Source organism: Suncus etruscus, chromosome 4, assembly GCF_024139225.1.
Source record: "Suncus etruscus isolate mSunEtr1 chromosome 4, mSunEtr1.pri.cur, whole genome shotgun sequence".
NCBI lineage: Eukaryota > Metazoa > Chordata > Mammalia > Eulipotyphla > Soricidae > Suncus > Suncus etruscus.
In genome coordinates, this window is record NC_064851.1 from 11,234,084 (window position 1) to 11,258,244 (window position 24,161).

The window sequence follows — 24,161 nt, forward strand, 5'->3', positions numbered from 1 at the left end:
GCTCCCCTAGGAGTGAGCCCTGAGCATAGAGCCAGCAAGCAGCACAGTTGGGTATGGTCGAGCCCTCTCCCATCAAAATAAAAATTTCTCCAGTGTCAGAGTACACCTCAATGGAAGATCTTGATCTTTTAAATCAAGAAATTGGCCTGATAAGGATCTCTAACCAAGCCTTGGAGAAGCCCAAGCACTGTCAATGTGGTCCAGCTCATTCTTGACACTGCTCTCTGGGATTGCAATGTTTAGTATCTAAGTATGTTAGGTTTCACCTTGTTTTACCCAAAATAAAGATCATCCCTGGGTTCTTTGTATCTGTTCATTGACAAGTTGGTTTTACCCCAAACAAAGATTGTGTCTTTTAAGAAACCTGGGCAAGAAAGGCTCAGGAGAGATGCCCCACCTGGCGGTGGTCTTTGTTCTCAAAATAGTTCTGGCAGGCAGTTTGGTGGACATACTAAGTACAAGATGGCCAGACTATCTGTGTTGCACCCTCAGCCTGGTCAGGATTACTTCATGCAGAGACTTTGCTTTAATAGTTTTGTTTGACCTGAGGTTGGAGATAAGGCACAGGGGGTGATTTTCCAACCAGAAAGACTTTGGGGGTAGTGAAATGTGTCCAGAAGGGAACTAGGTGGAATCAGCACTTCTCTGGTCACCTCTGCTCATTGTGCATTTTCAGGCCTGGGTCCTAATCTGGCCATCCGTTCCTGAAATAAGCAAAGGATATCATTTATGATAGGCTTAAAAATGCAAAGAAAACCATATAGCCAAGATAAAAATGCTCGCACAAATTTGAGGTGCACAGGAAGTTTTGTATTTATATAGAGAAAATAAGCCTCTGGGTGTTAGAGTAATAGGATAGAGGGTAGGGTGCATGTTTTGTGTGCTGCTGACTTGGGTTTGGTTCTCAGCACCATATATAGTGCTCAAACCCCCTCTCAGAAATGGACCTTGAAAGTAGAGCCCTGAGTAAACCCTGAACACCTCTGGTTGTGTCCAAAAATAAACAAAAATGGTTAGAGTAATAGCACAGTGGTAGGGGTTGCCCTTGCATGTGGCCAACTCAGGACAGACCGGGGTTCAATCCCCAATATCCCCTATATCCCCTATGGTCCCTCGAGCCTGCCAGGTGAGTGCAGCTGGGTGTGACCCAAAAACCAAAAAAAAAAAAAAAAAATTGCTTCTGGGGCCGAAGAGATAGTGTGGAATTAAGGCATTTGCCTTGCATGCAGAAGGTCAGTGGTTCGAATCCCGGCATCCCATATGGTCCCCCAAGCCTGCCAGGAGTGATTTCTGAGTATAGAGCCAGGAGGGACCCCTGAGCTGCCGGTGTGACCCCCCAAAAAATTTGCTTCTGGAGTGGGGACTCTCAAACCTCTAACGAGGTTCTATAGCATCTTTTGGGTTTCTTTGTCCATATGTCAGAAAAAGAGACAGAGACCAAAAGAGAGAGAGAGACAGAGAGACAGAGGTATGGGCCTCCTAACTCTTAAGCCGCTGACTGGTAAGTAACGAAAGGAGCCGAACTCCTTAAGTGTCCCTCAATCTATATCTCATTTTCCCTGAAAGATGTGCTAAAGGACTAGTGTTCTAGCTTTCCAGAGCAGCTGCTAGGGCTAATAGGAGATGATGTATATTGAGCTTTTGATTCATAAATTTCTAGCAGCTTTGGGGCATTTAGGACAGTGTGAGATAACACACTGCCTTTATCCAAAACAAAGGTGGAAGTTCCTCAACTTCCTCTTGCTTTTCACTAACCACTTTGACTTGTAAAAGTTCACCTGGATAGGTACGTTACTTTCTCATTGGACTCTCCTCCTCCCAGCCAAATTGAATTGGTCAATGGAGAGATCATGAGGAAATAAGAAATGAGGATTTATTTTACACCTGGTGCTCCAACAGAGACCTAAAAAGATCCCAAACAATGGTGAGTGACCTGACCTCTGGTGGATAATCACCATAATTTTCCCCTAAAGCTGGATTATATAGGCGGTGCAAAGCACTGGAACTTCAGTGTAATATATTCCCCTTTCTGAATGGCTTCATGTTGCTCAGGTCCAGGGGTCGTCAAACTTTTTAAACAGGGGGCCAGTTCACTGTCCCTCAGACCATTGGAGGGTCTAACTATAGTAAAAACAAAACTTATCAACGAATTCTTATGCACACTGCATATATCTTATTTTGCAATGAAGAAACAAAACAGATACAAATACAGTATGTGGCCCGCGGGCCATAGTTTGAGGACCACTGCGTCTGGTCCATCTACCTGCATTTCTCACTCTGAATTGTATGTGCCAGGTTCCCTAGAGATTCTCCTGCAAACATGTCTCAAGAGGGGAAGGGTGCCCAATCTTGAGGGAGTTTTCGATCTCTAAAGGCCTTCCCAGGGCTAATAATTTTATCATTTACTATTGACACTAAACCAAAGAGACCCCCATCTCTCACACATGATGACCTGGCTATTGCCTCTGCAGACTGAGAGTCTATAAACAGCTCTACCAGAGATACCTCCACCCTCAAGCCTGGAGTTAGAATAACAAGCTAGTGTTGGCAACCCAAGTCCTAGGCATTGCTAAGTGTTCAATGTCCAGAATGGTTAAGAATTTGTCAACAGATGAAGTCGTGAAATTTTCCTATACATGGATGTACATGGAATCTATTATGCTGAGTGAAATAAGTTAGAGAGAAAGAGAAAGATGGAGAATGGTCTCACTCATCTATGGGTTTTAAGAAAAATGAAAGACATTTCTCAACAATTTTCAGAGACAAAAGAGAGGAGGGCTGGACGTTACAGCCGACCTCATGAATCTCACCACAAAGAGTGATGATTAGTTAGAGAAATAACCACATTGTGAACTATCCTAACAATGAGAATATATGAGGGAAGTGGAAAGCCTGTCTAGAGTACAGGCAGGGAGGGGAGGAGGGATATTTGGGTCATTGGTGATGGGAATGTTACACTGGAGATGGGGGGGGGGGTGTCATCTGATATGACTGAATCCCAACCACAATCATGTTTGTAACCAAGGTGTTTAAATAAAAAAAAATTTATCAGCAGAAATGATACCAAAGAAGATGTCTTATTTCATGAGATAGTTATTAAAAAAACAATCCCAGGAATCTTCTGTATAGTGTTGGAAATGGGGAGACTGTGAAGGTTGATATTATGAAAGGAGAGAGGGGACCAAAACTTGCTAATGTATCTGAACTTGGTGGAATCAGTGAAAGGTAGCTGTTAAGTTTCCAATCAACATAGGTTCTGCTTTTTCATCCCCTGGCCTTGCTCAGCTGCTTCACCTGTGACTTATGGTGGCAGATGCCCTCTCAGCTGGGACAGAAGCAGGCAGTGAAGGGGAGAGAGCTGAAGACTCTGGGTAGCACCCAGATGCCAACGTCCATTGTCTTTCTTCTACTGAAGACACTTTGTGCGAAGACCTTGGCTCCCCAATCTGCAGCAGCTTATTGGGATCACTGATGGGGTGGGTAGAAATCAAAGATACAACCCCATTGGAGGGTGACCAACAGCAGAAAGCTGAGAAAGTTCCCCACCTCACAGATTTCGGCCTAGGTACAGCAGGCTTTTCCATCCCAAGTGACCTCAGCAGCCTACCACAGAAGGTGAAAGAGAAGAAACCAAGCTCAGTCAAAGCCCAACTGAGGAGAAACTGCTTTCAGAACCTCCTGCACCTGGGTCACCTCCCAAAATGAACTTTTCCTCCATGTCACTCTCTTAATTCTATTTGTATTGATCACTATATTATTGTGTGTTCTACCTGTATTAGGTGTTATAACTATTGTTTTGTTCTATGCCCCGCTGCAAACAGAAAATTAAGTATCCAACTTTAGCGGTTTAATACTAGTTTGCACAGTTCTGGGGAAATGCATAATGTTGTTAGATGTTTAATGGTTCTCGGCTATCCTAGTGAATGTTTCCCTTTTGCTTTGATGCTTGATTGTGTATATTACCGTATTTTCCGGCGTATAAGACGACTTTTGAAACGAGAAAAAAAAAAGTCAGCCGAAAATCGGGGGTCGTCTTATATGCCGCATATATCCCGAAAAACATTTCGATATGCCACTAAACAAAAACCGTCTGGATATTACCATCAAACGAATTTCCAACTCGATCCTGCACCAATCACTGCAAGGCTGCTCGGACCGACTCTCTGACTCAGCCAATCCAAGCAGGCTTTTGATGCATGCAAATTAGACAATGTTCTGGACCCAAATCTACACTGTCAAAAGCCTGCTCAGATTGGCAGAGTCAGAGAGGAAGTCTATTCCAGTAGAACCTTTGAACCTTTGCTTGCTGTGATTGGCTCACTGTGGTACATACAGTTGCAGCACAGGAACGTTCTGTCTTATACAGCGAATATAGGCCTAACCCTATGTTTTAACTGTAAAATTAGGGGGGTCGTCTTATGCACCAGAAAATACGGTAGTTAGTCATTTATTATCAAATGAAGAATGCCTGCAATAATGTTCTAATGTTTTTCGCAGAATGGTCTCACTCATCTATGGGTTTTAAGAAAAATGAAAGACATTCTTGCAATAATAATTTTCAGACACAAAAGAGAAAAGAGCTGGAAGTTACAGCTCACCTCAGGAAGCTCACCACAAAGAGTGATGAGTTTAGTTAGAGAAATAACTACATTTTAAACTGTCCTAATAATGAGAATGTATGAGGGAAATGGAAAGCCTAGGCGGGGGTCAGGAGGGGAGGAGGGAGATTTGGGACATTGGTGATGGGAATGTTGCACTGGTGATGGGTGGTGTTCTTTACATGACTGAAACCCAAACACAATCATGTATGTAATCAAGGTGTTTAAATAAAATATATTAAAAATAATGTTCTAATGTTTTTGCCCACAGAGAACTATGGAAAAGGAACTTGGATACTCCAGACTCTTATGACAGTGCTCATTATAAGAATGTTTTAGCAAACTTATTTTCAAACCATATATCTGCAGAAAGGTTTTTATGATTTTGTTTAGAGAAGTTTATGGAAAAGGAACTTGATGCTCTAGACTTGTATAAATGACAGTGTTTGGTGTAAGGATATTGAGCGACTTGCTTTCAAATTAAGTATATCTTTAGAAAAGTTCTAATGTTTATGTTCAGAGAAGTCTATGCAAATATTTTACGATCTGAATAAGACAAGAATATGTGAAAAACTGATTGCTTTGAGAATGATGTATATGCTTTTACAGTCAAGTGTGCCCTCATAAGTAGTGAGTCCTAAGAATTAAAAACAATTTTTTTTTTTTTTTGGTTTTTGGGTCACACCCAGCAGTGCTCAGGGGTTGTTCCTGGCTCCAGGCTCAGAAATTGCTCCTGGCAGGCACAGGGGACCATATGGGGCGCCGGGATTTGAACCAATGACCTCCTGCATGAAAGGCAAACGCCTTATCTCCATGCTATCTCTCCGGCCCCTAAAAACAATTTTTTCTCATCATCTTACTTGCTCCTAGAAGTTTTCTGTTTCCTTTTTTATTTCCCCAACTTTTACTGTGCCTATACAAATTAATAGCCACTTTTCTATCTTTTTTTTTTTTCTTGAGGAAGGTTCCTGTATATCTCCAGGAGAACAATAGAAGACTTTTGTAGCCCTTCTCAATTATTTGAACAGAATGGGGTGAATAATCAGGTTACACTCTGCTTTATAATTTATAGAAACAAAGCAAAGGTGTTCCCCAACTTTCTCTTGGAAGCAAGAGGAAGCATGTTGTTCCCCAACTTCCCAAAAGAAAGGTACTCCCCAACTTCCTCTTGCTTTTCACTAACCCCTTTGACTTGTTAAAGTCTACCTGCATAGGTAATTTTGTCTGTCACTGGACCTTCCCCTCCTGGTTAAATTTGAACTGGTAAGTAGAATTTTTGCAGGTTCAGAGAGATCACAAGGAGAAAAGCCACCTGACTCCATGAATTTTTTTCTACAATTAGCTTGGTTTATTTCACGTGGCTACTCTGCTTCAGACCCACTCATCTGGGGCTGAAAAAATTATTTTATAGGAGGGAGTATTCAGACAAAAATGAAAAAAAAAGATAATTAAAAATTAAAAATTGAGAAGGAAAGGAGTGGGATGCTCAACCTCCACCAAGAAAAAGCAGCCAATCCTGTCATGTTTGCATTTTCAGAAGAATTTGGTACACAGTAATCTCTCTGCTATTTCATCCCCTTTCCATGAAGTCGTTTGCATTCCTTCACAGACTATTAAAAATGATAAAATGTTTATTTGGTTTTTGAGTTGTCCTGGCCCTGGAAGGTAACAATAGTGCTCGGTTCCTTGGGTGGCATAAAACACCAAGAATTAAGCCATTAGTGCAGAACTACAAAGCAGATGATCTCCCAGATAGTGTTAGAATAACCAAACCACTGTCACATGCAGCACACAGCCACAATGAATTGATTTAATCATCAGTGCAAAGAAGAAGCCTTTTGGTTTTAATGGGAGTGAGGGGATGTAGAATGGCTCTGTGGTTTCTGACAGCACTCCTGGCAAATTGTTCTTTGGGAGGCGGTCGAAGAAATGATTGGGTTTGGGTCAGACATGGACCTTTTGACTCATGGTTTTCATGCATGAGAATGCTGCAGTCGGGTAGACTAGGCTTGTTTCCTACATGGTCCTGAAGCTAAGACCGTCAACTGCTGATGGCTTGATTTTTGGAAGAGCTATAGACTCACTGCAGTGGGACCTATGAGAGTCCTGGCTGTGTGTGATTTTTTTTCTTTAGGAGGAGAAGGAGGAGACTGCATGGCAAGGATTTCTTTCAGGGGACAGGGGCTCACATCCAGCAGTGCTTAGAGATCAAACTTAAGGCCATGGAAATAGGCTTGTGAAGATCTAGCATGTGGCTTACACCATGTGGCTCTTACAAAATGGTGCCTCTCCTGCTCAGAACCTGAGAAGCAGCCTGTCATGTGGCCTTTACAAAATGGCATCCCTCTTTGTTCAGAACTCAGGTCTCAAGACCAACAATTACCCTTTAAACATGCCAGACAATAAAGTCTGCAGGTCTGAGAAAATGGCATGCTGAAAATGGCTGGAGCTGGACCTGGGGAGACAGCAGAAGTTAGATTGCTGTGCAGTCTCCTCTTCATGAGTGTCCCAGAGATGCACATTCTGGAGACCAGGGCATATCAGGGAGAACCTCAGAGGCCCCTGCCCACCCTGCAAGGCTCTACATATTCACTGCAGTAGCGATTGATGTGGCAGAACCAAGCTTTCAGTGATGGGACATGGAGCTCTAAAGATTTAGAAGACTCTATATATCTTATGGTTTTGGGTCTAATATCGAGGTCTTTAATCCACTTAGGCAAAACACTCCAGGACATTGAGACTACAGGCATCTTCAAGGAGGAAACTGCACTCTCCAAGCAAGTGAAAGCAGAGATTAACAGATGGGAATATATTAAGCTGAGAAGCTTCTGCACCTCAAAGGAAATAGTTCCCAGGATACAAGAGCCACCCACTGAGTGGGAGAAACTATTTACTCAATACCCATCAGATAAGGGGCTAATCTCCAAAATATACAAGGCACTGACAAAACTTTACAAGAAAAAAAAAACCATCTAATTTCATCAAAAAATGGGGAGAAGAAATGAACAGACACTTTGACAAAGAAGAAATACAAATGGCCAAAAGACACATGAAAAAATGCTCCACATCAATAATCATCAGGGAGATGCAAATCAAAACAACAATGAGATACCACCTCACACCACAGAGAATGGCACACATCACAAAGAATGAGAATAAACAGTGTTGGCGGGGATGTGGAGAGAAAGGAACTCTTATCCACTGCTGGTGGGAATGCCGTCTAGTTCAACCTTTATGGAAAGCAATATGGATATTCCTCCAAAAACTGGAAATCGAGCTCCCATACAATCCAGCTATACCACTCCTAGGAATATACCCTAGGAACACAAAAATACAATACAAAAATCCCTTCCTTACACCTATATTCATTGCAGCACTATTTACCATAGCAAGACTCTGGAAACAACCAAGATGCCCTTCAACAGATGAATGGCTAAAGAATCTGGTACATATACACAATGGAATATTATGCAGCTGTCAGGAGAGATGAAGTCATGAAATTTTCCTATACATGGATGTACACGGAATCTATTATGCTGAGTGAAATAAGTCAGAGAGAGAGAGAGAAAAACGCAGAATGGTCTCACTCATCTATGGGTTTTAAGAAAAATGAAAGACATTCTTGCAATAATAATTTTCAGACACAAAAGAGAAAAAAGCTGGAAGTTCCAGCTCACCTCAGGAAGCTCACCACAAAGAGTGATGAGTTTAGTTAGAGAAATAACTACATTTTGAACTGTCCTAATAATGAGAATGTATGAGGGAAATGGAAAGCCTGTTTAGAGTACAGGCGGGGGGGGGGGGGGGTCGGGTGAGGAGGAGGGAGATTTGGGACATTGGTGATGGGAATGTTGCACTGGTGATGGGTGGTGTTCTTTACATGACTGAAACCCAAACACAATCATGTATGTAATCAAGGTGTTTAAATAATATATAAAAATTAATCATAAAAATATATTTAGAAGACTCAGTCCAAGCCCCTTTCGAGTCACCTTCCTGCCTTGGACTATTAGCTCTGCAGTCAGCACCACTTTCCCCCAGAGCCCCTTGGATCTCAAGACTCTGTGCTAGAGACCTGACTTTTCTCTTTTCTTCCTTCCTCCTTTCCTTTCTTCTCTCGTTCTCTCTCTTTCTCTTTTTGTTTCTTTTTCTTCTCTTTCTTTTTCCTTTTTCTCTTTGTTTCTTTGTTTTCTGTCTTCCTTTTTTCTTTCTGTTTCTTCTTTTTCTTCCTCTTTTGTTTTCTTTTTCTTTCTTTCTCTTTATTATTTCTCTTTCTTACTTTCTTCCTTTTTTCTCTTTGTTTTCTGTCTTCCTTTTTCTGTTTATTTCCTTTCTCTTCCTTCCTTTCTTTGTTTTCTTCCTTCCTTCCTTTCTTTGTTTTCTTCCTTCCTTCCTCCCTTTCTTTTTTTCTTCCTTCCTTCCTTTCTTTTTTCTTCCTTCCTTCCTTCCTTCCTTCCTTCCTTCCTTCCTTCCTTTGTTTTCTTCCTTCCTTCCTTTCTTTTTTCTTCCTTCCTTCCTTCCTTCCTTTGTTTTCTTCCTTCCTTTCTTTGTTTTCTTCCTTCCTTCCTTTCTTTGTTTTCTTCCTTCCTTCCTTCCTCCCTTTCTTTTTTTCTTCCTTCCTTCCTTTCTTTTTTCTTCCTTCCTTCCTTCCTTCCTTCCTTCCTTCCTTCCTTCCTTTGTTTTCTTCCTTCCTTCCTTTGTTTCCTTCCTTCCTTCCTTCCTTTCTTCCTTTGTTTTCTTCCTTCCTTCCTTTCTTTGTTTTCTTCCTTCCTTCCTTCCTTCCTTCCTTCCTTCCTTCCTTCCTTCCTTTCTCTCTCTTTCTTTCTTCTTTCTTTCTTTCTTTCTTTCTTTCTTTCTTTCTTTCTTTCTTTCTTTCTTTCTTTCTTTCTTTCTTTCTTTCTTTCTTTCTTTCTTTCTTTCTTTCTTTCTTTCTTTCTTTCTTTCTTTCTTTTCTTCTTTCCCTTTCTTTTTTTCTGTTTTTTTTTTTTTTTTTTTTTTTTTTTTTTTTTTTTTTTGGTTTTTGATCACTCAAGGATTACTTCTGGATCTGTGCTCAGAAATTCTTCCTAGCAGGCTTGGGGGACCATATGGGATGCTGGGATTCAAACCACCATTCGTCCTGGATCTGCTGCTTGCAAGGCAAATGCTGCTGTGCTATCTCTCTGGTCTTTTTCTCTTTTTAAATAGATTTTATTGAGACCAATGTGAATTAAAAGTCATTCACAATTAAGTTTAAGGTACCTAGTGACAACAAATTGGGGCAATTCCCACCACCAGTGTTGACCACCTTATGCCCCTGTTCTTTGCATGCCTTGCATGCAGAAGGATGGTGGTTCGAATCCCAGCATCCCATATGGTCCCCCCAAGCCTGCCAGGAGTGATTTCTGAGCCGAGAGCCAGGAGTAACCCCTGAGCGCTGCGGGGTGTCACCCAAAAACTAAAACCAAAACCAAAACAAAGAATATGCCCCCAGATTAGGGAGAAATAAGCCTGCAGAAGGTTTTGAGTGTGTTTGCACATACATGTATGATGTATGTATATATATGCGGGGTGCCATGTATATACATATACATGCATATACATATGTTTGACAGTATACATACTCATATGTGTGGGATGATGTGTGTGGATGCACATGTGTGTATATGTGGAGTCTGTATATGTGTGTGTGTGTGTGTGTGTGTGTGTGTGTGAGCATGTGTGAACAGGAGAACTGAACAGGTGTGGGGCTGCCTGGTGACTTCACCAGGTATCTGAACGCTGCAGCTTTGGCTTGGTTCCATCTGGCCCACTTAGCATCACGTAAAGAATTAAAAAAGAAGAAAAACTGCAGGTGCCCAGGCTGCACTAAATCATGCTCTCTGCAGTGGAACCAACAGATTGGTGTTCTGGAAGCTTCTGAAAGGGCTCCTCTGGGAACCATCCCACCAGGATCAAGTATGTTTGCTTTAGTTATGGAAGCTGCCTAGCCTCTGAAGGTCAGGATTTGCCATTGTTTTGTCTACTTGGCAGACAAGTCCCTACTTCTGAGAGCAAGGGAAAGAACAGCAGGGGTGCATGTGAAGTGTAGAGTCAGTTTCACTGCATACGGGGTAGTTAGCTCCTGGGCTGGGAGAAGCCCCAGCACAATGAACACATGGTGTCTTTATGACAAGATGGCAGAAGACAGACTGAAGACAGACTGTCCCACTGCAAGTTCTAGTGTAAGTAAAGAAGGAGGAGAGACTGGAGCAAGCGTAGTATGGTTGATGGGGCACTTGCCTTGCTCAGCAGAGTCAACCCGGATTAGATATCCAGCACTTCTTATTTAACCCTCAAGCACAGGAAACAAAACCAAATATGTCTTTGTGGCATTATTATCTTGCAGGAATGTGGTCCCATTCAACTTACACCCTCGAGGACTCCCTGTTGGCCTTCAGCAACCTTAATATCCTTTCTATTTATATCTCTCTTCTACAAATCATTGCATTTTTCTTATTTGTTTGCTTTTGATTTTTTGGTATCTACTCAGTGGTGCTCAGTGGGTTACTCCTGGCTTTGCACTCACAAATTATTCCTGGCGATGTTCAGGGAACCCTAGAGGATGCTGGGGCTAGGGCCCAGGTCAGCAAACACCCTTTCCAATGTCCTATCTTTCCAGCCCCAGTCATTGCACATTTTCAAGCATGCAAAGTGACTGAAGTCACTCTGAGAAGGTCTCAGTGGCCATCTTTTGTTATCAAGTGCCATGCCTCTGAGTGATCCAAATATATCAGAAAGGCCCATGAAGTTCTCTATGGTGCGACACAAAACAATTTTTTTTTTTCGGTTTTTGGATCACACCTGATTGTGCTCAGGGTTTAATCCTGACTCTGTGCACAGAAATTGCCCCTGGCAGGCTTGGGGGACCATATAGGATGCTGAGATTTGAACTACCATTAGTCCCGAATCTTCTGCGTGCAAGGCAAACACCCTACAGCTGTGCAATCTCTCTAGGCCATGGCGCGACTAATTACTCTTGTAAAAAAAATTCCGCTACTATAGGGCTGGAGCGGTGGCGGGGAGGTGGAGTGGTAAAGCATCTGCCTTGTCTGCACTAGCCTAGGATGGACTGCGGTTCAATCCCCGGGCATCCCATATGGTCCCCCAAGTCAGGAGCAATTTCTGAGCACATAGCCAGGAGTAACCCCTGAGAGTCACTGGGTGTGGCCCAAAAACCAAAAAAAAATTTCGCTAATAGATTTATGCAAAAGGAGCTGGGAAGACAGAACCAATTCTCGTGAATGGTGGGCCTGGTGAAAAAATAACCCTCCAAAAAGTTATAACTCCCTATGTGAATTCCTCTCCTTACCACAGGCAGTTTGCTTAGCCTAAAAGATGGGCATAGATTGGACTCCTCATGCCCCTGGGTCTAATTTGGTCTCTCTATTTCTCTCTCTCTGTCTCTCTCTCTCTCTCTCTTTTTTTTTGGTGAGTTTGTGATGACATTGGGGATGGAATGGGGACCCCTCCAGCTCCAAGATGGCGCCATCCATAACGGATATAGCCACTTTCAAGCCTTAGCTTACATCCTCTGGTCCTTATTAAGGAACCTGTGACCTCCCCAACCCCCAACCCCTACCCCCATCTTTGGTGGTCCAAGGGCTAGCTCTGGGCTGGAGGAATTAATTGGAAACAAGGACTCTTGCCAGGGAGAAGGCAGGCAGGCAGCTCTCTCCATCCATCGCAGCCTCTTCACTCCCTGTTCTGAGGGGAGTCAAATCTGTGCCTGGGGAGAAGCCAAGCCCGAGCCAACATTTCAACAGAGAATGGAGGAAACACACCCACTGGGGTTCTCATAGCAACATGATCACGCACAGGCAGCGGCCTATTTCGGTGGGAGCCTGTCTCCACGCCCCTCCTCCCGGGTTAGTCACGGAGAAGCTGCACGGGCAGAAAACAGTGATGGGGTGCTGGGGGGCTGGGGGGGCTGGGTGTGTGCCACTGGGAACCCGAGGGAGGCTCTCAGATGCTCCTCCAACAGCAGTCAGCGGACTAAAGGACTTGGGGACCAGGCCTACCTCCTTCACATGCTGGGGTCCTGGTTTGGAAAGTGCAAGGACAGGAGGAAAGAAGGAGCAGCAGGGAATGGCCCTGCTTGATGGTGGTCCTAAAAGTCCATTTTGGGGCTGGGACCAGCAGTCTGTGCAAGCTGCTTATAAAACAAGTATTCTGAAGAGCGAAGGCCATGCTTGAGGTCCACCTCATTCACTCGGTCACCCACCAGCACCACAGACAGGCTGCTAGGATATGGGGGAGAAAGAACAGAACAAGGCCTGGCCAAAAAAGAGAGGCTTTCTCAACTAGAGAAAGCAACTAGAACGAAGGTCAAGCTAGATTATGGGTCATTCCTTCATTGATGCTGATTTTTTTCACTTCTTCTCCATCTTCCCTTCCTCCCCCCACTCCCAACATGAACATATATAAAACCTCTTGTGGGGTCTCTGATCACTTTCCCCCCACTTCCTCTATCCTCCGTCTCTCTTTTCCCTTCCCTTCCCATTTCCACTTATTGCCCTGCCTTCTTGGGTTTGCCCCCTGGGACCTGGAGATGGAGGTCTTTTTAGATTCTGGCCCATTTCTTCAATGGATTTGGGAGGGGAGGGGGGGTCCAGGGAAGGGGGTGAGCTGAGGACAATCAGACTCACGCTTCTTGGCTGTCAGAGGTGATGACGAGCGCACAGGGCATGCGTGCAGAGTGCCAGCTCAGTTCAGTTCTCCCGCTGCAAGTCCTGGTATCTGTGAAGGCTGGCGTTTCAAAAGACCACTTCGCTGCTTCCCTGGCCCTGACTGAGCTAAAAGCAGCGGCGGTGAAGGGTCTTGGAAGGAGTCTGGGGTGCAGCAAGGAGTGTGTGTGTGTGTGTGTGTGTTTTGGGAGACTCGGAATGGACCATTGCAGAGGGAGAACAGTGTGGGGGTTCCCCCTCCCTTTGTTCTAGCTCCCACCCGCCCCGACAGATGGCCAGAAAGACAGAGAGAAAGCAGGGGGAGGCAGGGAGACATTGGATCCAAATTCACACCCCTGCTGCCGCCCAAACTCAACAGAACCCTAATAGGTACCAGTGGCAGTCTCTTCCTCTCAGCCATAAAAGGGACTTCAAAATCTGGTGCCTGTGACAAAGGGGAGGGGTGAGGAGGAGCGAGGAGGGATAGGACCCCTCTACAGGGGTGGGGTGTGAATGAGAGGGGGGGCAGTGCTTGGCTGGGTTAGGGGGTGTGTTTCCTGCAGTCTGGCTCTCTACTGGACCCCTCTTGTCCTGGTCACTTTCTGCTGACCCCTTTCTCCATCCTCCTGGGCCAAAGGCCAGATCTCCCAGTAATCCCCAAACACCCAGTTGGGAAGAAGAAACGGAGGGTCAGCCGTGCCATACTTGGCAGGAGAGTTGAAGTAAGAATGAAGGACCTTCCCTCCTCGGGACACCCCCACACTTCTGCTCCCCAAACCATAGTTCATCATGGATGTGTGGGAGGGGGTGAGGTGGGTGGTGGGTGGGTGGGAGGGAATCTGGAAGCTGGAGAGGAGCGTGCAAGCTTGGGTGCCAGAGAGGGGGGGCAGCGTGGTCATCGTGGTGGCCCAGAGCTGGTTCTCATTGGGTGCACGGTGGGGTGCATGGGGTACAGTAAACCCCCCGGGAGGGGGGAGACCCAGAGGAGGCCTGGGACCCCCTCACTCTCTTGGAGTGGAGTTGCAACAGCAGCACCCTATAGCCTGGAGACCACCCTGCCGCCCTTATGACACCTGAGCAGGGGTGATGGGGGGGAGGAAGGACTCATTGCTGGGGGGGGCGGTCCCTGGAGTTGGGGGGGACCTGGGTGTGCGCCCAACTACCTCCAGCTCTCCCGCACCGCCTCCCCAATCCCCAGCCCCCACTCACCCGGCAGCCCCTTGGAGATAGACGCAGGGAGCGTGTGGCTTCTCTCTTTCTCTCTAGCTCTCTCCTCTCTCTCTCTCTACTCTCTCCTTCTCTCTCCACCCCCCCCCCTCTCGCTCGCTCTCTCCAAGTTGCCAGGAGTTGGAGGCGGCCTCTGGCCGGCCGCACTTGAAGGGAGGGAAGGCTCCACGGCGCGCGCCCAGGAGCGGGTCGGGTTGGGGAGCTGGGAGTGGGGACCAGGCGGGTGTCCCCCAAGAACTCGCCATCGCAGGCGTGCGTGTGGAGGACCCGGAGCCCATGAGACAGGGAGGAGGAGGCCGAGCCAGCCGAGCGGACCCTGCAGCCGCAGCCGCGGTGGAGACGCCGGGACCGGCTGGGGCGCTCCGGCACGCGGAGAGGAGGGAGAGGAGGGAGAGGAGGGATCGCAGGGAGAAGAGGGAGCCGGAGCCCGGGGTGCTCGGGAGCCGGGAGCCCCTCTGGGCGCTTTTCTCTCTCGGGGCCTGACTGCTGCCGCCCTCCCCGGCCTCCTCTTCTTGCTCTCTCTATTTCTCTCTCTTGGCCAAGCCACCCCGGCTCCCTCCTTCTCCTCCGTCCTCCCGGTACCCACCCCTGGCTGGCGCCTATGGGCATGAAACACTCCTCCCGGTGCCTGCTCCTCCGGAGGAAGATGGCGGAGAACGCGGCCGACAACGCCGAGGTGAGGAGGGCCCCGGGGCCCGGGGATTGGGGCTGGGGGTGTGGAGAGACCCCCGTGGACACCCCTCTGGGACAGCCCTCCTGGACCCCCCCAGTCCGGTCTCCCGCTCCTCCACGCTGCAGCCTCTGCGCTCTCCGAGTGCCAAACTTTCCCCTGGCCGCCAGTGTGTGTGTGTGTGTGTGTGTGTGTGTGTGTGTGTGTGTGTGTGTGTGTGTGTGTGTGTGTATATGTGTTTGAGTCTGAGTGTGAGCACGATGCCCGCTCTCCCTCTTGCACGACCATGCCCAAGAGTCCTTTTCGCCTCTGACCTCTCCAGGGCCATCTCTCTCTCTCTCTCTCTCTCTCTCTCTCTCTCTCTCTCTCTCTCTCTCTCTCTCTCTCTCTGTCTCTCTCTGTCTCTCTCTGTCTCTCTCTGTCTCTCTCTCTGTCTCTCTCTGTCTCTCTCTCTGTCTCTCTGTCTCTGTCTCTCTGTCTCTGTCTCTCTCTGTCTCTCTCTCTCTGTCTCTCTGTCTCTCTCTCTGTCTCTCTGTCTCTGTCTCTCTCTCTCTCTCTCTCTCTCTCTCTCTCTCTCTCTCTCTCCCTCTCCCCCTCTCCCCCTCTCCCCCTCTCCCCCTCTCCCCCAAGTCTCCGGAACCCTTGGCCAGGCACGCTCCCTGCTGCTGATGCTGGGGAGGTGTTGGAGGGTTTTTTTTGGGGTGGGGGGAGTCCTTAAGGGTCCTTTCGAGGCTGGGGGTCTGCCTGCTCTTTTTTAGTCTTCCAGCCCCTGTGAGTCCCCACCAGGAGCGCTCAGATCTTCCCAGCAGCTGCTCGGTGCCTGCTGGTGGTTGGTGCTGCTTGTTGGGGACAGGGCTGGCTGGAGGCATGCCGGAGAGGGTGGCGGAGTGCTGGAGAGGGTGCTGGGGGTGCTGGTGAGGAAGGGGACGCTCGGGCTGGCTGGCACCGCGGTGTCCTGCGCTCCGGGCTCTAGCCAGGCCAGGCCGAGGTCCGCAGTCCTGGAAGGAACGTGGGAGCCGCTGTCTCGGAGGGTTCCGCGCGCCCTGGCGCCTTCAGCACCAGGGACAGAGCCCGCTCCTGCCGCAGTGATAAGGGGCTGCAGCCACCGGGCAGGACCCATCTGGAGCGAGCCCCAGGATGGGTGCCCAACCCATCCGGTCGGTCGCCTCGATCTGGCCCCTTGGGGGTCATTGCAACCGGGGTTGAGGGGGGACTAGATGGCAGGTTCCGGGCACCTGTAGTCAGTCACCAAGGGGATCCGCATGGGCAGCCAGCCCTCCACCCCTTACCTTATCCAGTGCGTCCAGGAGGGGGATGCCCTGGGGGACATGTGCCTTACTCAGTGGCAGGGAAAAGACAGGAGAGCAAAGTCCTGGGGGTCTGTTATTAGCCGGGTGTCTCTTGGTGAGGCTGCCCCGCATTACACATATGGCTCAGACAGATGCACCGGGTTTGCAGGCAGGGAGGTGTGGTGCGTGGCAATGACATTGTGGCAGGCTCCAATGCTGCCTACCTGCCCCTGCAGAGAGGAGACCCTTCCCCAGCTCTCCCCCCAGCCCTCTTGATTGACAGCTGAACCCCCAAGTCACCGCGTGGGCAGCTGAGCTTTTCCAAAAGGGTGGGGGGGGGGAATCCTCTTTCTCTGAGCAAGCAGTGTTCGTTCATCTGCTTAGTGTCTCTTTGCTTTGAAAGAAACAGGCTCTGGGGCTGGGAAACAGGGGTGTCGTTCTGGAGCTAATGCCTGCTCCCCGAGTTAAAGCAGAACCAGCCTGTTTGTGGTCCCCTCTTTCCTACCCTTGAGCCGACTTTTAGAAGGATGTATAAGACAGTACTGAGAGCCAGCCTTAAAAAAGCTCCAAGCCCTGACCTCTCCCGGTCCACCCCTGGAAAAGGTTTCTAAAAATAACTCAGAAGCCAGACTGCTCATCTCCAAACTGTTGGCTCAAGTGGGGGGGGCACCCACTCCAGACTCCAGGTGCCTGAAGCACTGGGAGTGAGAAAAGGGACACCCTACCCTCAACCCAACCTCCCCCCCCCATCTCTTTTCCCTATACCCATATTCTTTAAAAAAACTTTTCTAGGGCCTGAAGTGACCCATCCCTGGGGACACTAGTGTGTGTGTGTGTGTGTGTGTGTTTGAACCCCTGTGATTTTCTGCAGCAGCAGTGGCCCCCAAACTCAGCAGAGCAGGGTTAAAGGAACAGTGCACACGGAGTTCTGAGCTCCAGGCTATTTTTACTTGCTTCCCCGCCGCTCTGTGCTCAGGGTTCTCAGTAGTTGCACATGCCAGGCTCTGCTCAAGGCATCAATGAAAACAGCAGTACAGGCAGCTTGCGAGCAAAAAAAGAAAAAAAGAAAAAAAGACCAACCTGGTCTCCAAGGCAGTGGGGTGCCTGCCAGAGGGACTCGGTGGAAGGGAGTGAGTCTGGGTGGGGTGGGGTGTTGGGGGACTTCTTCTCAGCAGCTTGCTTTCTGGAGGGTAAGAACTCAGGCTTGGTCTCATGTACCCAAATGGAGGCCTGCAGGCAGTCTGACAATCAGTTGGTGTCTCTCCAGGAACTGGTTGTTTTTTTGGAATAAGCCAGGACTAAGACAGTATTTCGAAATGTGGGCTATTGTGAGGTTGCCTGCCTGCGTTTAAGGTAGGAGAGAGAAAGACAATGATGCCTCTGTGTGTTTGTGTGTGTGTGTTTTTTGCATGTGTAAATATATGTGTGAGAGTACTATGTTTGTGAGCTGTGTATGAGTGAGTGTCTTAGTGTGAGACTGTATGCATGAAAGGATGCGTGTGTGAGTGCATGTGACAGTGTGAGAGTGGGTGTGAGTGGATGTGTGTGAGTAAATGTGTGTGCAAGCATGTACATGGGTGAGTGTGCCTACATGCTTTCACAGTCCTCACTCCTAATCCAATATGCCATTGGCAAACAGAAGCAGGAGGAACCAGTCATGTAAGAAAACAGCTAGACCCCCTTGCCAGAGAGCTTTCAACCCCTTGGCCAGTTGTGGCAAATAATACCAATTTAAATTTTTAAAAAAAATGGTGGCATCCTTTCCAGCCATTGTGCTAGTACAGGGTGTTGAGTATATCTCATTTCAGTCTCACAGAAATCCTGTGAGAGAGAGGAGTGATGGTTTGAATCTATTTCTCATCCCCATTTTCTAGAAGAACACTTTGAGCTGGTTGGTGAGACCCTAAAAACACACAATATTCCCCTTCCCAGGTGGCCTGGCTCTTTGCTCTGAGCTATGTCTTCAAAGCTGCCAGGAGAGAGAGGTGAAGAGAGGTGAAGAGAGAGGGGTGGGGTGAAGGGGAGGGAAGGGACAGTGGAGAAAGGCAAGGATGATGGAAGGTGGTTTTTTCTTCAGTGGTATAGGAAGATTATTATATTCACTGTTAGGCAAAGTTAAGCTAAATTGGTTTGTGTTAAGAGCAAAGCCCCCTCCATAGCCCTCCATGGGTCTGAGGGTGCAGTTGGCCCAGACTGGCTCTGCCTGTTCTCTTGGACCTTGATCTCAGTTCCCTGGTTGGGTCTCTGGAGCTGTTCTGATGATCTGGGGTTGGGGCTCTGAGGAAACATTACCCTGGCCCTTGGGAAAGACGCAGTAGTGCATGCTCTGTTTGTACATTCATGGGTCCCTCAGACATGTTTCATAGCTCAGGTGGTCTCAGCTTCCCTGCCAGTCTCTTGTCTGTTCATCTGCTCTCATTAGAATCCTCCTAATGTGCCACTCTGCAATGTCCACTGCAGCCTTCTTTCTCTCTGCCGGAGGCTGGATCTCTTCTCCACCCTCTGTAAGGCAGTAGGTACCCATGTCCTGGTTGTCATCATGGAGTTCAGCCTCTAAGGCAGTTTAATGAGCTGCTGTATACTGGCACAGTTGTTGTAAAAAAAACTGTGCTATACAGGGTGGGCTGGGAGATGGCCCGGTGGTAGAGCTCTTACTTGCATGTGTATGAAGCTCTGGGTTTGAGCCCTAGTACTGTAAGCCAAATGAAACCCCAACAATAGAATCCCTTGCCACAGGTCAAATGGGTTGAGCCCAAAGCGATTAGCTCAAGACCTTTGATGACTTACCCTTGGCTATTTCTCTATACAGTTCTCCATACTGGTCAGACATTGTTCCAGGGTACTTTGTTATACTGTCCCCTCTGCCTGTGTTGTTACATACACTATGTCCTTCTCTCATGGAAAAATATAAAAAAAGGAAGGAAGAATACAAAAGAAAGAAAGAAAGACAGGTAGAGTGAGGGAGGAAGAGAGGAAGGAAGAAGGAAGGAAGAAAGGAGGGAGAAAGGATGAGAAGAAGGAAGAAGGAAGGGAGAGTGGAAGAAAGAGGGAAGGAAAAAAGAAGGATGAATGAATGGATGGATGAAAGGATGGAAGATTGAACATTTCCAACTGTGGTTTGATCTCTGCCACCATAAGGTCCCCCAGCCCTGTCAGGGGTGTTTCTGAAGCACAGAGACACTACCTCCTTCTCTCTGCCCCATGTGTGCCCTTCACCCACCCCCAATCTTCTTCAAGCTGTGAATCCATTCAAAGGTCACCTCCTCCAGGCAACCTCCCCAGAAATGCCACTTATCCTTATCCACTGTCCCCACTCCTCCACCCTCAGAGAGTGCTCCTCCTCTTTTATGTTCCAACTAGTGTCTCTCACTTTTTCTATTATGAGATAATGGCAGTTGGCTTTTTTTTTTTTTTTTTGCATGTCTCTTTCTCCAATTAGATGGTGAACTTTTAGGGGCAGGCCCTGTTCTTAGCACAGTGCCAGACACAGTGAATGACAACTGTTCATAATAATATTGACAGCAACTGGGAACAAGCTCCCAGAGCTGACGATATTTTCCTCACTTGAGGCTCTCTGCAGAGCAGACTTCATCTCTACACCTACCTCTGTGCTGCTCAGACATGGCTGGTGACCTCTGTAACCTCAAGTGAATATGCTGGTAATCAGAGGCCAGAGTGACTCAAAGTTTAGGGACACATTGGTGACCCTTGGGTCAACGATCACTCCGAAGATGGATTGGTCACTTGAAGAGCAAGCAGATGGGTTAACCATAACATCCAGTTATTAGTTGGGGTGGAGTGGTGTGTGGGGCCCTTCCCGGCTGCCACTGGCTTTATAGCTCTCTCCAGAATTAATGGGGGTGACTCTTAGACCAGGGTTTTTAGCAGCTCAAAAGAGAGTTGTCAGGGGTGAGAAAATACTTGTAGCAAAAATTCATTTATTGTTTTAGGGTCATACTGGGCTATACTCCTAAATTACACCTAGCTCTGTGCTCAGGGATCATTCCTGGTAGTGCTCAGGGAACTATACCAGATGCTGGGGACTGAACCTGGATCATCTGCATAAAAGGCAAAATGCCCTCCCTGCCTAGAATGAGACATAGAATGTGATCGTTCTGTGTCTATCTTTCTCTCTCTGACTCAGTTTACTCAACACAATACTTTCCAAATCCATAAGCAAATTTCATGACCTCATTTTTGCTAATAGCTGTATAGTATTTCATTGTGTATGTAGTCGTACCACAGTTTATCTGCTCATGTGTTCTCGGGCACTAGGATTGTTTCTAGATTAAGATCACAAATTCCTTTTTGGAAGGAGGAATAGTGGAGAGGGCTTACCTGACTGTGCTCAGGACTTACTTCTGGCTTTATGCTCACCTCTCACATTTCTGGACAGGGCTCAGTACTAAGGATTAAAACTGGGGTTGGCCACAAGCAGGAGAGCACCCTAAATCCTGTATAATCTCCCTGACTTACATGGATATAAGTCCCATAACTGCTTATTGCTATCATTTTGGTTTTTGGGCTACAGTTAATGGTGCTCTGGCTCTGCACTCAGAAATCACTCCTGGCAGGCTTGTGGGACCATATAGGATGCTAGGGGTTGAATCAGGGTCTGTCTGTCCTGGGTCAGCACATGCAAGGCAAATGCCCTATAGCCATGTTATCGCTCTGGCTCCTACTTTTTGTTTTGTTGCTCATCTCCCACATTACTCATTTATGCTTCTTTGTCCTAGAACTGTCTGGACAGATAAGAAAACACATAGCATGGGACCAAGAGGTAGTACAGCGGGTAGGGTGCTTGCCTTGCATTTTGGCTGACTTGGTTTGCTCCCCACCATCACCAGGAGTAATTCCCTGGGCACAGAGCTAGAAATAAACCCTGAGCATTGCTAGATGTGGCCCCAAATCCAAAAGAGAGAGAAAAAAAAGAGTATATCTAGGGTTTGATACTAGTGGTCCCATGTATTTATGTGTATTTTGGTATTTGCTCAGGCTGTTATAAGGTCACTCTAGCAACACTTGACCCAGCTTGGCTGAGTGACCCAATGTGAGGACCTGAGGACATGGGTCCTGTTGGAGCTGGGGACCCAGAGAACCATTCCAAGGTGCTGGTGGAGGGACATGCAATGCCGGGATAGAAACTTGGGCCTCACATGTGTGCAGGTCATGCACATGTCCAGCTGCATTATCACCCCTGCTTGCCATGGTTTTACCTCTGTACTGGTAGAGAGTGGGTGCTGGAATATCTCCACCAAAGGCAAGGAGGAGCTTCTTCACCAAGGTCAGAGAATGAAGGGAAGGGGTAAAGGAAGTAGGCAGAGGCCCTGGACTAACCTGTGTTCTTCTTTCCTATGGGGACTTACCTCAGGCACTTGTTCGTTTTGGGGCCATACTTGGCTGTGTTTAGGTCTTACTCTAGGGTCTACATTCAGGGATCATTCTTGAATGAGAGTTCGGGGACCATTTGGGATGACAGGAATCAAACTTAGGTCAGCTGCATGCAAGCCAAGCACCTTACCCTGTTTGCTATCACACAGGCCCATGTGGGCTCAAAGCTAGACTCCGTGACTTGAACTCCAGCTCTGAGCAAAGAACATGAGTTATTTTGTCCAACCAGTAGCTTTGCTTCTCTGGGCTGCAGACAGGGACTGTGAGTTGAAGTCAATGAATCAACTCAACAGTGAGTTGCCCAACCAGGAGCAGTACTCAATCGGGGGGGGGGGGGCACTATTTTGCTTCAAAAATGCTGATGATGAGCTGGAGTGATAGTATGGCCGGTAGAGCACTTGCCATTCCAGCAGCTGACCCATACAGTAAATAGATTGCCAACACCCCAGAGAATTCCCCAAGCTTCTCTAGGAGTGATCACTGAGCATCTTTGGTGTAACTCCTAGACCCCAAACCCAACAGAACAAGTGCCCTGAGTGCATGGATATGTGCTCCCTCATACAACCCAAACTTTAGTCCTTGAGAAGAAAGCACAGAGAATTAAGACATGCATTAACATAAGCTTCCCTTTCCTCAGGCATCCTATATGGACTTTTGATTGTCACAGGGGCTGTAATACAGCATTGCCATCTCCAGCTCAGGCTTCCATTGCTCATTTTATTTTATTTTTGGTTTTTGGGTCACACCCGGCAGAGCCCAGGGGTTCCTCCTGGCTCTATGCTCAGAAATCAGTCCTGCCAGGCTCGGGGGACCATATGGGATGCTGGGATTCGAACCACCATCCTTCTGCATGCAAGGCAAACACCTTACCTCCATGTTATCTATCTGGCCCCTATTTTATTTTATTTTATTTTATTTTATTTTTGCTAACACAGCTCTGAGTGATGATCGCACAGCAGTGTGGAACTCGAAAGCATCTGTAAAAACAGTCCTTATACCTTGGTATCTTGTGTGCCAGCTGGGGAGAAAAGAAAATGGGCCTTTTGACAATGTGGGGGAACTGTCAAGGTAGTTGGGGAACACAGGAGTGCTTGTGGGATGGAAGCAAGCGGGGTTCCTCTGCTGGGAATGAATGAGTAGATTTGGGCAAAGGGGAAGTGAAGGTTCTGGGAAGACCCATCCAGTTGCCCTCTGTCTGTACCTCTGTCCCATATCCTGGGTCCTGCTTACCCACCCCAGAACACACATGAGCTCTGGTTCATCCTTTATTCCCTAAGATACTTGCACCTGAGAGGTTGGACATTCTTCTTTGAGACAAGCATCATCTTATTCCACAGCTATCCCTGTCTCCTTGGTTTACATCACTCTGGAAGTAGTGACATAAAATGCAAATACCTGGCTAAGTACTTTTTGTTTTTTCATTTCATTTTCTGGGTTTTGGATCACAATGCTCAGGGCTAACTCCTAGCTCTGTGCTGAGGGATTACTCCTGCAGCCCAAGAGGGCTTCCTCAGAGATCTCCACTACAAAGGTTCATGGCCCTTGGAACTGGGGAAGCGGTGAGAGAAAGAGTTGACTTTCCATGTGGGCATGGGAACAAGTGGGACATTGGGACATGGATGAGCCTTCATGGAAGAGATCAAGGCCTATGTGCTCATGGAAGGTGCTGCACTGATTTTCTCTCCCTCATATTTCCTTTTGATCCTTCTCCCTTAAAAAGGGAGCTGGGTATGGAGGTGGGAGCAGACATTTGGGGTGAGATCTGAGCTTGAATCTCCTTGTTAACCCTGCAGAATATGAGGGACACCCCTACTTCTGGAACGGTCACAAGGGTCTCACCTACTTATGGGATAACAGCCAGAAAACAAACAAACAAACAAACAAAAAAGCCAGAGAAAAAAGAAAGGCAGAGTGTGTGATTTCTTTCTCACCTGGGAGGAATTGAAGTTTATTCACTCTGTACACTTCTTTTTTTGGTGGGGGATTGTTTGAGGCCACATTTGGTGGTGCTCAGGGATCACTTGTAAGTTATCAGGGGACCAATAGCAGTTCTTGGGAGGGGGGGTCAAACCTGTAGCAAAGTTTGGTCAGGGGTGGAACCACATACAGGGCAATCACCTTGAGAGAGAGAGAGAGAGAGAGAGAGAGAGAGAGAGACAGAGAGAGACAGAGACAGAGAGAGACAGAGAGAGACAGAGAGAGAGACAGAGAGACAGAGAGAGAGAAAGAGAGAGGAAGAGAGAGGAAGAGAGAGGAAGAGAGAGAGGAAGAGAGGAAGAGACAGAGGTATACATTGCAAACA

The 24,161-nt window shown here is 47.4% G+C and overlaps 1 protein-coding gene and 1 long non-coding RNA gene across 3 annotated transcripts in view; one reads left to right on the plus strand and one right to left on the minus strand.

The window, feature by feature from the left end:
• Window positions 1-24,161, plus strand: part of PRMT8 (protein arginine methyltransferase 8) — a 199,807-nt gene that overhangs the window by 87,029 nt on the left and 88,617 nt on the right. The window contains exon 2 of one of the 2 annotated variants that reach the window (XM_049772056.1): window positions 14,960-15,185. In XM_049772056.1, the coding sequence (XP_049628013.1) occupies window positions 15,111-15,185 (75 nt within the window). In that variant the 5' untranslated portion in view covers window positions 14,960-15,110. Of the gene's footprint in view, window positions 1-14,632; window positions 15,186-24,161 lie in introns of those variants that run through there. The other variant, XM_049772055.1, reaches the window with a different exon arrangement.
• Window positions 573-14,538, minus strand: LOC126006680 (uncharacterized). Its single transcript, XR_007494871.1, has 4 exons — window positions 14,492-14,538; window positions 13,265-13,355; window positions 12,199-12,345; window positions 573-704 (listed from the first exon to the last, which is right to left on the minus strand). It is a non-coding gene; the product is annotated as an uncharacterized LOC126006680 (long non-coding RNA).